The following is a 15,030-nucleotide window of genomic DNA, read 5'->3' on the forward strand; positions in this document are numbered from 1 at the left end:
CATTTGCGCAAGGGAGCCGCGCATGCAGCGCTGAGTTGATGCGCGTTTGCGCAAGAAGGAAGCCATCTGCACTACTGGATCTGTGTGCGAGAGATTTGGAGCAGAAATTATCTCGCTTGATTGGCAACTTTTGACCGATCGAGCGAGAAAAAAAGAAAGTTTGGGACAAATAATTCGCCGCTCGATCCGCATACTTTAACCGATCGAGCAGCGCAAGCGTGCAAAATTTTTAATTTTGGAAATTCTTTGGCCGAATTAGATATAATCTTTGGAAGATTTGGAGAATAAATATATCTTATATAACTCGATTTTGAGAGGGGAATTAACAGATCTGGGACGGCTGGAACGCAAGAAAATATCTTGGCGGCTAAGTTTCTTCTCTCTTTTCTTAGATTTAATTTTATTTCATGAATTTTTCTAAAGAATTCATGAATATTGTTGGCTAAGTTTTAGTACTTGGTTGAGAAAAATGAACCCTTGATTTTATTTATTTTGTGAGATTCAGATTTTCATCGTTTGATTTATATTTGAGTATCAAAAGTTGTTTTGGATTGATTGTCAGGATTGTATGTGAGATTCTAGGATTGATCACCCAGTGATTTTATTATACAATTTATTGCTAAATTAGAACTCAAATCCGTAATTGTTTGAATCATCTGATTTGCGAAGCAACTGCGATTAATAATTTCCGCTTGTGAATTTATTAAATTTTAGGAACAACGATTGACTAGAATAAATAAATTTTCTTGTGCTTGTGTTATCTAGGTTCATCAGTTTTACTAGTTTGCATGTTGCCTTGGATTTTAATTCAATCGTTTGTATTTGGTTAATTCATTGGTAAGCGTTAATTTAGAAAGATTGTGTCTAATTAACTAAAATTAAGGTGAGATAGGAATTAAGTTTTCAATGATGAATATTCAAATGTTAATTAATTATTTATAGAGGATCGATGATCGAGTGAATAACTACAAGGGTGTAGTAGACCGATACCAAGATTTGTTTTTCATTGATTTCTTCGTTATAATTAAATCTTGCATGATAGTTGATAGAATTTTATTAATATTGTTTTTAAATTTTTAGTAGTTAATTTCAAATCTCAAATCACCTTTATTTTATGTTAGAATACAATAAATTTCACTTTTCTTGTGGGAACGATCCCTACTCTCACTACTGCATATTTTATTTATATGATTTGAGTTGAGTAATTTGAGTGCGACACGACTAAGCATTATCACCAGTACATGTGCTTTGAGAGATTCTCCTTCCTCCAACAATTCCATTCTTCTGTCCTCGTGAGCAGCCAGTTCATTCTTCAATTGATATATGTGTTCCTCTACAGTATCAAATCTTTGACCAACCTCAATCAGTTTATTGAAATTTCTCTCTCTTGCAATCTTTAGGGCATCCCAGGCTTCCTTAGAAGCTTTTAAGGCTTCAATTTTAGCAGAAAACTCTGCATGCCTACTCACAGAATCTTGAGCCTAGGAAAGAATGGAGGGGAGAATGCCAAGCCAAACCCAAAGGAGACTCAGTAAAACCTCGAGAATTTTGAAGCAATTGGAAAGCTGACCGAAGTTATTGGTGCTGATGATCAGTTAATGAGAATAAGTATTGGTGGATCAAGGATTTAACAGTGCCAGTGGCAGAAAAAACTGATTCTGGATCAGGATACTTTGAGGTTCCAAGAAGTGGTTCGTTCTTGATATCCTGCAAAAAGCTAAAGCCCAGATCCATAATGGTGGTATGAAGAGTGCACATTTGAATTATTCTCGAGGTATGATCCTGTGATAGAACAATAAAAGAAACTATAATGAGATACTGCCAAAGTAAGTGTAAACAGCCACCGTGAGAGAATAATTACCACGGAGGAGGTTGGAGCGGTAACCGTATCAGAGGTTTTCTCAACAACATGGGCTTTTTCAGGGATGCTTGAATTAGAGGGAGGAGGAATAATAAATGGAATTCCTGTCATGATTTGTACCGCAATGATGTTCTGGCATCACCAGACATCGATGTCTTCATTGAAAATAGAACATCTATAGGTTGCACGGAGCCTTGAGGTTGATTTACTTCAACAGTTGGCGGGGGAACATTGAAAGTGGAGGGAAAACTAGAAACGGATACGACATCATCTTCGTCCAAATCAACAGGGACCTCAGAGCTACAAGAGGATTGCATGGCTAGTCGCCTTGACACTCCATTGATTTTTTTGGTTTTGATAGGGGTGGACTTCTTCAGAGCTCCAGCTCCCATGGTCTTGAGTTTCTTGGCAGAATTTTGGGCTGTAAAGAAAGGTAAACATAAGCACAAATAACCAAATTCAAACTAATATCATAACTTTTATGTTACCAGGAGGGGTCACCAAGGCGGAAGTGAGAGCTTGATACTTTGAAACCCACCAAGGCATAAAAGGAATCAGACTATCACGAGCCACGTCTTGAATTAGAGGCAGAAATACAGATCCCCACACAACATTGAGCTTTGCAGTAGCCAAGGAGAAACGATGGTCAACCAGTTCATCCCAAATGTTCTCAGTCATCAATTGAGGAAAAAGGAAATGTTCCTCAGGTACCGTAGGGGAAAACCAAATTGACAGGCCACAATCAAGGGATTATATATTTCAAAAGGAATTGTGGCATTATCACTGGAAAAAGCACCGCTGCTAACCAAAAATTTTAAGTGAATACAAGCAGTCCTTATTTCATCCACAATCTGGTGGAAAGATCTTTTTTGATGGGACATACAGCGGGAAATCCATGGGTAATCTGCTGTATTAAGGTATACAGGCAAATAATAACAACGCCCTTCCCCAAGTGTATGGAAAAATGTCATTAGAAAAACCTTGGAAACTGTGGTGATGCAATAGGCTAATGCTTTACTGTTAGATGGACTAATGCTACTAAAAGGAAGGTTCCTAATATCGGGAAAATAAGAAAAGAGCCACAGTTGAAGGAACCAACACATGCCTTGAAGTTTACGAAGGGGAGTATCAAGCACATTTTTATTCAACCCACGGTAAAATGATCCCAAAAACATAACCCCTAGGTTAATAATGTTCCATGTACTTAGCAAATGCGCAAGAGACAAGTACTCAGTGTAGGGATGGACAAAAACTGGGCAAAACAGAAACTTGCAGACGAGTACCCACATAAACAGAATGTGTTCCTCAGCTGTTGGGGTTTCAGATGTGGTGTACCAACTTCCTATCACGGAGGCATAGGAGGTATAATTCAAATTTTCATCAGAAAGATTAGGAACATCCTTCATTGAGATAACGCCCACCACTTCTAGGCCAATGACTAGAAGCCTCAACAAGCAAAGAATGTCGTGAAGAGTAATAGTCATTGGACCACTAGCAAACATAAAAGCATTACAAGGAGGTGCCCAAAAGCGAAAAATCTAATAGACCAGCTTGTATGAAAAAGGGGCTTTGGTGAGTTGGATGAAATAATGTAATCCTTGGGATTTCCGAAGACCCCCAAAATATGGTTCCAACCTATCAACCCAAGTGACCCATTCCAAAGAGAAACAGGGCCAAGATTTGAACTTGGCAGCTTTTTCAGTGGTTGTAAAGAACTAGTTAGAAGCAAAGAAAAGGCAGACAAGGTACAAGAGGGAACACATTGGAAAAAACTGGCTCGGGCAAGGGAACTTCTACATAAGGGGCATGAACTATGGTGGCCAAAACCTCAGTAAACTCGGTCTTATTAGCATATAGGTTTAAGGGCCTAGAAAACAAAAACCCAAATCGGGTTAGGTGGTGTGCCAAAACCCTAGCGGCGGCAAAATAACAAGAAAAATACCAAGGGAATCAAGTGTACCTTATCACTTCCAACGTTTCAGGAACTGCAACCGAACCGAAGGGGTGAAAGCCATAGAAAAAGACGGAGAACTACTGCAATGACAGAAGATCAAATAGTGAAGCATTATTTTTCGTTTATTGTTGTGATTTGTGCAGGGATATTAAAGAAAAGGATGAGAAAAATAACCTTACCAGTTGGAGGAACAACGGAGGACTTGGGAAAAAACCCTAGGCGGTGGATGCGGTGCAGAAATTTCAAAGGCAATGTAGAAACCAGTCAAATGAAAATGGAAGCATGAAGACGAAGGGATAAGAGAGAGGAATGGCTTGGAACTCGGAAAATGATTGTAGATATTGATTGATAGGCTAGTATATGACGGAGATCAAGGAACAGAGATGCAAATGCCACCTTTTTTGAAAAATCATAAAAGTTCTCCAAAATCCGTATATAATACAATACATAATATGATTCACGGTATAGGTTTGATGGCCCATTGGGCCATCAACCTGTAGGGAGCATATGTTTAGCCAGTGAAAAATAAAATTATTTTCTAGGCCCAAAACAAAGAAGAAGTCGGAGCCCAGTTCCTAAAACTTGAAGCCCAATTGTCTTGGCCCGTCAGAAGTGGGGAGATTTGAACCCAATAACGAATAGCGGCAAAGTGAAAAATAAAAAGTAATTCAAAAATTGAAGACTTGGTCAAAATTGAATAGTGGAGATGTGGAAGGAAAAAATGTGGTTCAGTAAGAAGTGAAGGGAAGTGGGAAGTCACCAAAGGAAATTGGAAACAAAAAGGGTATTGGCAGCAACAGAAAGGCTCTCTCGCAAATTCACAACAAAAACACATCTCCAAAAGCTCCAAAAGCTCTGTCTTCTCAGCAACATTAGCACTGTTCGTTGGGTTCTTTGAACTATTACAAGAATTTCTTTTATGTTATTATGGCAAACATTTGTCATTTTGAATTTTCAGTAGCAAAGATTATATATTCGATTGATATTAATAATTATTCTTCCATATTTATTTTGTACTTTGGCATATAACCGGTGGAATTGAGACCGATGATGAAATCGGGACTCACATTCGCTTGGTTTTAGAAGTTAGATTTTTTTACTTTTCATTTTATCATCTTTTGGCACGTGAATTCCCGGCACGCCTGCAACATACCCGCTCGAGCCATTTTTGTGTGCAAACAACATGTATATTATGGCACATATAATGCAACATATAAGCATTCATATCCATCTCGATATCTCATTCAGAACTTACGTACTTCTACTAAACAGGTCGAGTGTACACAAGGTCTACAGTCCAATCCTGGAGTTCAAGTGAATATCATATCATCATTACTTGTTTAAAAGGCTTAGCTAAGCTAATGACTACTCCAAATAATTACTAGGAGTTCCTACTTATACTTGTGTCCGTCGTCAGTCCTTTGATGTCGAAAATCCCAAAACTCGAGCACGGATTCGCTACGATCTTGGAAGCACTTCATTATAGCTCGACCTTCAATTATATGTCTAGAAATGCTCAAATATGCATTGAGAACAAGATAGAATATTTGATGTATGTATTTGAAAATGAAATCCGCATTGATTATTTATAGGCGGAGTTCGAAACGTCCGATCACCAATTCGGAACGTCTGAACTGCACAAGCACAAATTGTCAACAATGTTTTGACACCTAGGTTCAGAAGGTCCAATCTCTAATTCAGATCGTCCGAACTGCTACATGCACCTCATTCAACCGACTGATCATGAAACAACGGAAGGTCCGTTCTATACATTTTCATCGTCCGATCTAGTTCGATGCGCTCGAACTCAACTTTCGGTGGATCCTATCTCTTTGGATGGTCCAAACTATCATCCCTTGGTTTCGAACTGTAATAAAATCGTAATTAAATATACTAAATTTAGTTCAGTGTAACTGAATTTCTTTTTTTTCCGACTAGTACTATTGCACACACATTACTATGTATGTAAAACGATGGATATGACAGGCATTCATGTATTTACCTATACTTTTATTTTTTATACTCTAAACGCAATTGGAAAAAGAATAACACAAAAACAAAAAACAAAAAATTAGAAAAAAACAATATAAAATTATATGTGATGAATTATTTTTGAAATAATTATTAATCATCACTTCTTTAAAATAGGAGATCAAGAAGTTTGAAAAATAATAGAGGTAGTTTAGATAAAACAAAAGAGTTGTACCATCCCAAAAAAATATAGTTAATCTATGATACAATATCTCTCTTTAATTAATAGAAATAGATACTATGATCGAGAGAGAAATTACGAGCTCACATTCAATGTCAAATTTTGAACACAAAACTATCAGAAACCTACTCAATTTTGAACTACAAATAAAATTGTAATTTAAATATATTACTTTAGTGCAATAATAATTCTTTATGTTTGGGGGTCATAAATAAATTTTACTCCCTCCGTTCTAATTATATTGTTCACGTTTACTTTTTTGTTTGTCTCAAATATATAATCATGTATCATATTTAGTAATATTTTTTTACATTTTTTTACTAATATACCCATATTAAGTATACCTTGAAAATTGTGCAATCAATTTTTAATACATTGAATAAAGATAAAATAGGAAGTTTATATAAAATTTGTTTTTCCAATACATTTTTCTTAATCTGTGTGAAAATCCAAAAAAAACAATATATATAAAACGGATGGAGTACTAATTAAACGTGTATCTCGTACTCACGAATAACATTCAACAACGAATAGACCGTCAAAAAAAGCATTCAACAACAAATTTTGAATAACAAAAAAGCAATGTTGGATGGTTTGTAACCCATCTAACACCAAGATTCAAAATTTAAATAGCTTACAATCTCATCATCTCCAAACTAAAACAAAACAAAACAAAACGAAAAACACAGTACTAATTTCCCATCCATATGGGATAATGGGAACTGCAATTATCATTCATTTTAACCTCATAGAACAATACATGGAAGCACATTCAGATTAGCGTGAAAAATAGCTCTCATTAATTTAATGTCCACCTTTGTCTCCATGAAATGATTTCTCAGAGCCATTAATGTCTTGCCCTCCCCATTTCCGCATTCGCTCCGTCGTTTGATCGACCTGCAACATGTAAAACAAACTCTATGAGCCATCAGCAAGATCATATACCAAGATCCGGGGGATCATGCACGTGCACAAATCGTGTCCACTCCAGGTCTTAATTTGCAGTTGCAAATATAATTATTAAATGTAGTGGATGAAATTATATATGTACAATCAACAACACTAACCTCCTTGTTCCAGTTGGTTTTGTAAAGGACGAACAAGAGCAGCAGCGTCTGTAAAGCAATGCCAGCTATCATGCCACCCCACAGCCCCTGCAACAAGCAAAATTAATTATTTCTAATTGACTGCAAATTATTTGGAGAGTAGCACATAGATAAGACAAAAGTTAAGGGGTGCAATTAACCACCGGCCCTCGCTCTGACTCCGTCTATGGGGGGGTGTTTGTTGCCTCGCGTCGAGTATGGAACAGATTTTTTTCGTTGTTGCATGATGATGACAAGAGATTCTTTCTATGGGAATTAAGCCCCATGTATGTCCATGTGCAAAGCAAAACACATGCACGAATATATATGACTTAATTAAGGGCTGATATGTAAGAGTTAGAAAATAGTCAGTCACCTCCACTCCCAGATGAGCTACATAGCCAAGAATGATTCCCAGAGGTAGACCAAAAATGTAATAGCAAGCCAAGTTTATGTAAGCTACCAACCCTTGCCATCCACCTCCTATAGCAACACCTGCGATTGTCTCAAAGAAATTAAATACATATATGTCCATAAACAAATTATTTCATTTTATTTGATAAATATTTCAATATCTATCTATTTATATATATATATATATATATATATATATATATATATATATATATATTGGATGCATGTTATACATCATTTATAAATATCGGAAATCCAATATTATCTTTATGTGACTTTAAATATTGTGTGTACATTTTCAAAAAAAATATATTTATATTGTGTGTGTCTACAAGTGTTGTATACATGAGAATAATATTTCTAAAATGGGTGAAGGAAACTAACAGGCTAGGAATTAGTTGAAACATGCATTAATGGGCGGGTACGTAACGTACCAGATATGACTGGCTGGATGCTGTTAAGAAGCATTGTGATTCCAAGAAGAGGTGAAAGATGAGCCACTGCCTTTTGCATTGGTTTGCTGTCTGTAAAGATAATCGAAAACTTATTTCTGGTCGCGAGGATGACCACCACGCACAGGATCCCGATTAGTAGCGACTGGAAAAGAGTCACATAGACCGAATATTTCGCTGCTCTGGGTCGTCCCTTGCCGAGCTCGTTGGAGACACGTACACTGCATCAACAACCAACATTACTTGATACCGATCAAATTTAAAGCTCGTCACATGAGGATATATAAATTAACCACTTGATTGAAATATTGGATTTTACCTTATAGCAGCATTGACTCCTATGAACACCATTGTTTGCCACGCATCAATGCTCATGCTGGAACGTAACCGGTTAACCAAGCATTACTTTTCAGAACAAAAATGTTATATATATGTACGATGAAGGTTATACATACAGCTACATGTTATCTTTGAAATTACAAAACTTCCCCACATGTGCTATTAAACTGTTATCTTTGAAATTACGGAACTTCCCCACATGTACTATATATACAATGAGGGTTATCAGGAACCATTTAGAACTAAAGAAAGTGTCCAAGTTGGTGCAGCAAGTGAACTCTTGGCCAAAGGTCAGGAGTTCGATTCCCACTCCCAACACTTTTTTGGACTATATACAAATTACGGATAGCGGATGCGGTTCCCACGTCAAAAAGAATGAAAAAAAAAAAGAAGAAGAAAGAAGAGAATGGCTGAAAGCTCACCATATAGAAAGGGAACCAACTGAGGTGACAGCGTTATCAAGATGGCCAGTGAGGATGATAATGCTCATTATATACCATACCTCCAAACAAAGCATCACTGCAGATTCCAATGACAATCTTAAGAAGGACCAAATCTCTTGAAACGCGGACCACGACAGTCCTTTCCACCCATCCTTACACCAAACAACAACATACACTAGCTGCGCGAGAGCCGTGCCCCAACCGGTAATATCGATTGACACAGCCAGACCGGTGGCTCCCCAGCCGAACACATAGATAAAGAGCCAACACATAAAACAGTGTGAGATGAGAGCAATAGCACCGGTCCAAGCGAGCATGGAAACTTTGCTCTGAGCTTGGAGGAATTTTTGGGTTGGGAAAACGATGGCGAGGGAGCACAACTGCGGGAGAATCATGAGCGTGTAGACTCCGGCAGGATACGCTATTTCATCTTGTTGCCCGACTAACTTTAGGATCGGGGTGGCGAATATATAGAGCGGTGAAACGAAGATGCAAGTGACGAACAGGATGATCATGGAACGTTGCATGTAAACGCCTAGCATATGTACTTGTCCAGCACCGTAGGCCTGCCCACACAGCGTCTCAAGGGCACTCCCCATGCCAAGCTACAAGAATATTACAAGGTCCACTTTAGAATCTGTGTTTAATTTGCTATCAAAATCAATAATGGTCAACCAAGCTGTTTCGAAAACAAGTGACTCTATATCTGATTAATATTTTTTGACAGATTTTAGTCAAAGACCCGTTTTATAAAATTAATCATTAAGATCGTTTTCATAAGAGATTTGGTGTTATTTTATTTGTTAGACTAAGGTAGTGTTTGGGAGAGCTTCTAAAAAGCAATTCTCAGCTTTTCGTTAACAAAATTTCACAAAATTTCGAATTTTTGTTAACGAAAAAACTAATAAGTACTTTCAAAAATCCCTCCCAAATAGTACCTAAGTATATACGTCGCATTTCATATGCCTTATGATATATGATATACATAAGGTTGTGGTTGGATAGAAAATTAATTTTGATTTGAATTGACGGATTTAATTCGAGGAGCTAGTTAAAAGGATGAATTTGATATTCCGACAAATCTTGCCATGTGTCTCTCTTCCAAATCATCAAATTTGGAAATGTGTCCCACAAAACAAATGCTCTCCACCTTTTTCCAAAACAACTACTATTTCCTTTTAATATGATTATAATTATATTATAAAATATCTGAAATAAATTGATTTAATCTTTTCATTTTTAGCAATTACAAATTACATCAACGGGATGTTATAAATAAGCTATTTTGTCTCTTTATGTCTGATGGGAGGTGGGCCCCTCATGGAAGTGAACGATTTCTGCTAATAACCGTTGGTTATTTAATGTATTGATTTTTAAAATTTTAGTAGATTGACACATTTATTTTTTATATTATACAAGTTTTTTATTTTGAAATTAATATTTTTGTTATTAATTAATTTAATTATATATTATTGAATTACATTTTCATTTAAAAAATTAAAATAATTTATATTAGCTATTTTATAATATAATTATAATATATATTACAAGTAGGTAATAATTGTTTTGGAAATGTAGTTTTAGTATTTGTTCGGTGGGATAGATTTACAAATTTGATGGCTTTCTCTCATTTTATTTCATCATTATCATTATTGTATTTACATTAATTAATAAAAAACAAAACAAAAATTCATCGAAACAAGCAAATGGATTTAAAATTCATAACTTCAAATCTTTTTTCTTCAAACGCAACCTAAAGTCTTATTTCAATTGATTAATTTGAAATAGAATAAATCTTATATGAGACAGTATCATAGATTTACACCCGTGAGGCGAGCTGACTCGATCAATATCAACAGTAAAAAAATAATATTTTTTATGATTCAAGCCAAATCACAGATACATGTCAGAAAATTGATCAATAAAACGGTACTGTAAGAAAATTTTTTTATGAAAAATATATGGATTAAAAATGTAAACTTGAAATTCATTAAGTACGTATATTAGGTCTTAGGACAAAAGCTTTTTTTTTCAAGAAAAACATGTTTGGACAAGAAAGGTAGTTGGGTATTAAAAATACACGTTCCTCTCGGTGACCCAACAACTTTTTTGTACCTCTTTGAACGACAGCCTTTTCATGTACTTAATACGCGTCCGAAGTCCGGTGGAAAGGTAAATTTTAGGAAAACCATTTTTTTTTTGTCATCAATCTTTTCCATTTTGAGTTTTAGTTTATTAGTTTTTCAAAATCTGATTTTGGTATAAAAACTTTTAATTTCGACTATTTTGGTCCAATTATTAATATAACATCCGATAGATCAATAATTTTCGGTGTTATCAACAGTTTCAGTGTCACATAATCAATTTGATCAAAACACCCAAAAGCTAAAAGTTAGTTGATCAAAATCAAACTTCAAAAATTTATAAGATCAAACCCAAAATTGAACTAGCGGACCTAGACTATTTTCTCTAAAATTTATTTGGTCCAAATCTGAGAGGTTGTAATAATTTTATCAGCATCTATATGGACAGAAAGATGTTAATTGAAAAACAAATCTGAGAGGTTGTAATAATTTTGGGATGAAATTAATGTGTCCGTGTGGTTAAATAAACCTCCGAAAATGAACATAAAAACATTTGAAGATTATCCAACAAGACACGCTCATTTCTATATCTATATCTATATATCTATAAGCATCAAATATTCAAGATTTGCACTTGGAAGTTGGAACACAAGAATTGTTGATGTAGTTAAAATCTATCGAAAGATATTCTGTCAACGATTTGGATATTACCAACAAGACATGTGTCCAGATCTGGTCATACTACTCAATCATTGTACAATTTGAAGGGTTTTTTTTTTTTTTTTTATACAAGTAAATCTGAAAGATTTTAATAGCGAGATGTGTACTAAAAAAAATTATAAAATCCATCGTTGCGGGTTCCCATGGTACGCATCTCACTATCAAAACCGTTCAAATTGACTTGAGCACATGGCAATCCGCAACCAGAGATTTTATAATTTTTTTTGAGTGCGTATCTCACTATTAAAACTTTTCAAATTGAATTGTATAAAAAGAAAAAAAAAACCCATATAATCCCATGTGACTTAAAACAGTATGTCTTCCAATAATTAATCATACTCTAGTATTATTCATTAATTTAAGTTTGGCTCATCATATTTTCAAAGTTTAATTTTGGTAGAGTAATTTTTATTTTGATTATTTTAGTTCGATCGCTTCGGTGACATCTGAAAATTAAAAAAAAAAAAATTTAATGTCACATCGATCATTTGATACAAATAACCGAAAACTCATCCATTCCTAGACTGAAGCAAAATCAAATTTAAAAAACTGGGTGAACCAAAGCTCAAAATGAAATAAATTTTCTCCAAAAAATACTTGGTCGTCCAGTCTTTTTATCAGCCGGAAGAAAAGATTTTATCCGAAAATTAATAAATCTGACAGGTTCTAATAATTCGGGGTGATATTAATGTGAAGTAAACCTCCGGAAATGAACATAAAAAGATTATGGAACAAGACTCACTCACTCCTACTAGCTAGCAGAAAAAATTCAAGATTAGAAAATATATATGGTCTGATGGGTAGATTTTGCACATGGGACAAACATGAATTGTCTTGTACCGCGTGGTTCAAATGTTAATTTGTAAAGACGAATGTCAACTATTTGAAGATCTGAACTTATATATATACGTCCGTCCAGATCTGGTGACACCAAACGATAATCAAACAACTTGCATTGGAAACCCACACCAACATTTAGTGAGGTGTACAAAAAAAAAACACCATGTGACTTAAAAACAGCATGTTCTCCATTAATATAATTGAAACGAAATGATATTTTGTCCACTTTTTAGACCCCAAAATTTGCTTCTTTTCACGTACGTACGTACTCTTTTTTATCTTTATTATTATTAATTATTAATCTCGGTGTGTGTGTGTGTGTGTGTGTGAAGAATCATGAATTAAGAAATGACCATGAATCCAAAAGAGAAGGTGCAGACGACGGAGAGAGCAATAGTGAAAGCCGAGAGCTCGACGTCTCCCAGGTGTCCGGCGAAGGCGATGCTAACGGAGGTGACGCTGTACTGGCACAAGATCTGAAGCCCGATCGGCCCGCCGATCCTCCACAGCTTCGCAGTTTCCACGCAGAACACTCTCCACCACGCGCCCAGCCCCTTGGGTGCCAAGTAATCGCCGTCGTCCCCGATCAGCTGGACCTCGCCGGAGCTCCGCTCCAGCAGCGGCGCCTCCATCTTCCTGGTGGTTTGGTTTGGGGGTGGGGGAAGAATTGAGTTGTGTGGTGTGTGAGGAATCAGAGTTGGTCACTCAAAATCTGCTTGTGCTGGCTGTATATATATATATATAAAGAGTGGGCCTTTAATTTGTGAGAAAGCTCATTCGATGCTCTATATATACAGCATATGTGATGTTCGCGTGAACGTACATACATACAAACAATGTCACCCTAACTCAACAATATTATTCTTTTATTTTGAATTTATATGAACATAACACTCCAATATAACACATAATCGTCCCTCGCCGGTATTTTCTCGATTGGTCTCCCTTCATATACTATATAACTATATATATTATTTGATTTTGTCTTTTTTCACGTGTGTGTCCATTGATGAGATATAATCTATATTATATTATTAAATTTAGAATTCTTTATCTTTCCATGATTTTACTCGATGTCAAATTTAGCTTTATTTGATTTAATATTCATTGTTTTATTTAAATTTGCCAACACAATATTGTTATAAAAATCTAAATCAAATAAAAATAATTGGTATGATTTTTATTTAATTAATTTGAAATGTTAACTCTCTTCTTTTCTTTTCTTTTTTTGGTACGCACGCATTATGTGTCAAGGATACTAACATGATAAAGAAATATGTATTGAGAAACTCATCCTTTCCAATATATATGTATATATATATATAGAATGGGGATAGTCCAGGCAAATAGCTAGCTAGGTGCCCCTGTGATTTGTATTATCTCGAGGAAAATTTTAATTTACGTCTTATATATGTTTCTCTATCTATAATTCTCAAAATTTATTTTTAAAAATTAATTTCAATTCATGTATTATATATGTAACATCCCAAAACTCGAAAATGCTACTAAACATATACTTTTAAAAAAAAATCGAAAAAAATTTGAGGAAATAAAAAATTTATTTAAAATGGGAATGTGCACCATCATTTGAATGAAATAATCATCATCATTGTTTGCCAACATAAACGAACAGTAAAAAAAGTAAAACTTGTTTTACTTTCAAATAAACTAAAATGTGCATAGCATAACAGTTCTTCTGACAATGCGCTCATGCATCTTTTGTCCGCCCGACCGTTTGCTCTGCTTCAAGTCCTCCTCCAAACTCGTCAATAAAATCATCTAGAGCATTATTACATGCGTCATTCAAGTATAGTGAGTCTAAAGACTCAGCAAAAATATACATACATAAATCGTATATAAAACATAAGACTTAATGCAATGGCATAACAAAAACATATCATAAAATTACTTGTTACTTATGGGTGATGAGATACATGTAATTGTGGCAACCATCATAACGAGTACATCATTGGGTTTTCGTGATCATGGATTCGTTGTACAACAAGCATATAACATAATGGTCTTGGCCACTTAAATTTTATTCTTTGGAAAGGTCCTCCTCGAAGCTTATCTCAGGACGTCACCCAACTTTTTTTTAGTTCTATATTATATTTATATATATATGTGTGTGTGTGTGCGCGCTATAATTTTGTTATTATTTCATCTAATTTTTTTATATATAATTTTATTTATCCTCTCAAAATAGTAATATATTTTTGTTTATTTGAATTAATTTTACAAAACTGAGAAACATAATTTATCGAATGCCAAACTCAATTTTTTCATGCAATATTTGGTTTTTATTTATTTTTTTATCTTCCCTCCCCTTCCCTTCATCTTGTTTAAAGGCTACAAATTTCAAATACAAGGTGAGTTCCTTTCTTTTATTTTTTTACTCTCTTGATTATAACTCGTTTTTATATTTTTGTGAGACATGTTTTTTTTTAAAAAAAATCCATTGTTATTAATGATTTATTACGGGATTTATAAAATAACTTTTTTTGTTTCATTTATTTCTAACATGTACTCGAGAGGATTCTTAATATTTTGAAATATATTGATTTTTTTGATTTTTTTAAATATGTAATTATATTATAAATATAATCAAAACTATGCTTCATAATAT

At 34.7% G+C, this 15,030-nt stretch overlaps 1 protein-coding gene across 1 annotated transcript; it reads right to left on the reverse strand.

The window, feature by feature from the left end:
* Positions 1-6,584: 6,584 nt before the first annotated feature.
* On the reverse strand, positions 6,585-13,212 carry LOC140860320 (protein DETOXIFICATION 35-like). The gene is made up of 7 exons (XM_073263278.1): positions 12,758-13,212; positions 8,740-9,365; positions 8,298-8,354; positions 7,961-8,199; positions 7,489-7,607; positions 7,095-7,181; positions 6,585-6,924 (listed from the first exon to the last, which is right to left on the reverse strand). The coding sequence occupies exons 1-7, from the start codon at positions 13,034-13,036 to the stop codon at positions 6,832-6,834; spliced, it is 1,500 nt and encodes a 499-aa protein (XP_073119379.1). The 5' UTR covers positions 13,037-13,212; the 3' UTR covers positions 6,585-6,831.
* Between the last annotated feature and the right edge of the window lie 1,818 nt (positions 13,213-15,030).

This window comes from Henckelia pumila, chromosome 4 (assembly GCF_033568475.1).
Source record: "Henckelia pumila isolate YLH828 chromosome 4, ASM3356847v2, whole genome shotgun sequence".
Taxonomy (NCBI): domain Eukaryota; kingdom Viridiplantae; phylum Streptophyta; class Magnoliopsida; order Lamiales; family Gesneriaceae; genus Henckelia; species Henckelia pumila.

What these genes read in the sequence shown, in the direction of transcription:
- LOC140860320 (XM_073263278.1), bottom strand. Translation starts at nt 13,036, where the DNA reads ATGGAGGCGCCGCTGCTGGAGCGGAGCTCCGGCGAGGTCCAGCTGATC. An exon ending in CCTTCTCTTTTGGATTCATG is followed by an intron (nt 9,366 to 12,757) that starts GTCATTTCTTAA and finishes ATATTCTTGTAG; the next exon opens with CTTGGCATGGGGAGTGCCCT. An exon ending in GGAGTCAATGCTGCTATAAG is followed by an intron (nt 8,200 to 8,297) that starts GTAAAATCCAAT and finishes TTGTTGATGCAG; the next exon opens with TGTACGTGTCTCCAACGAGC.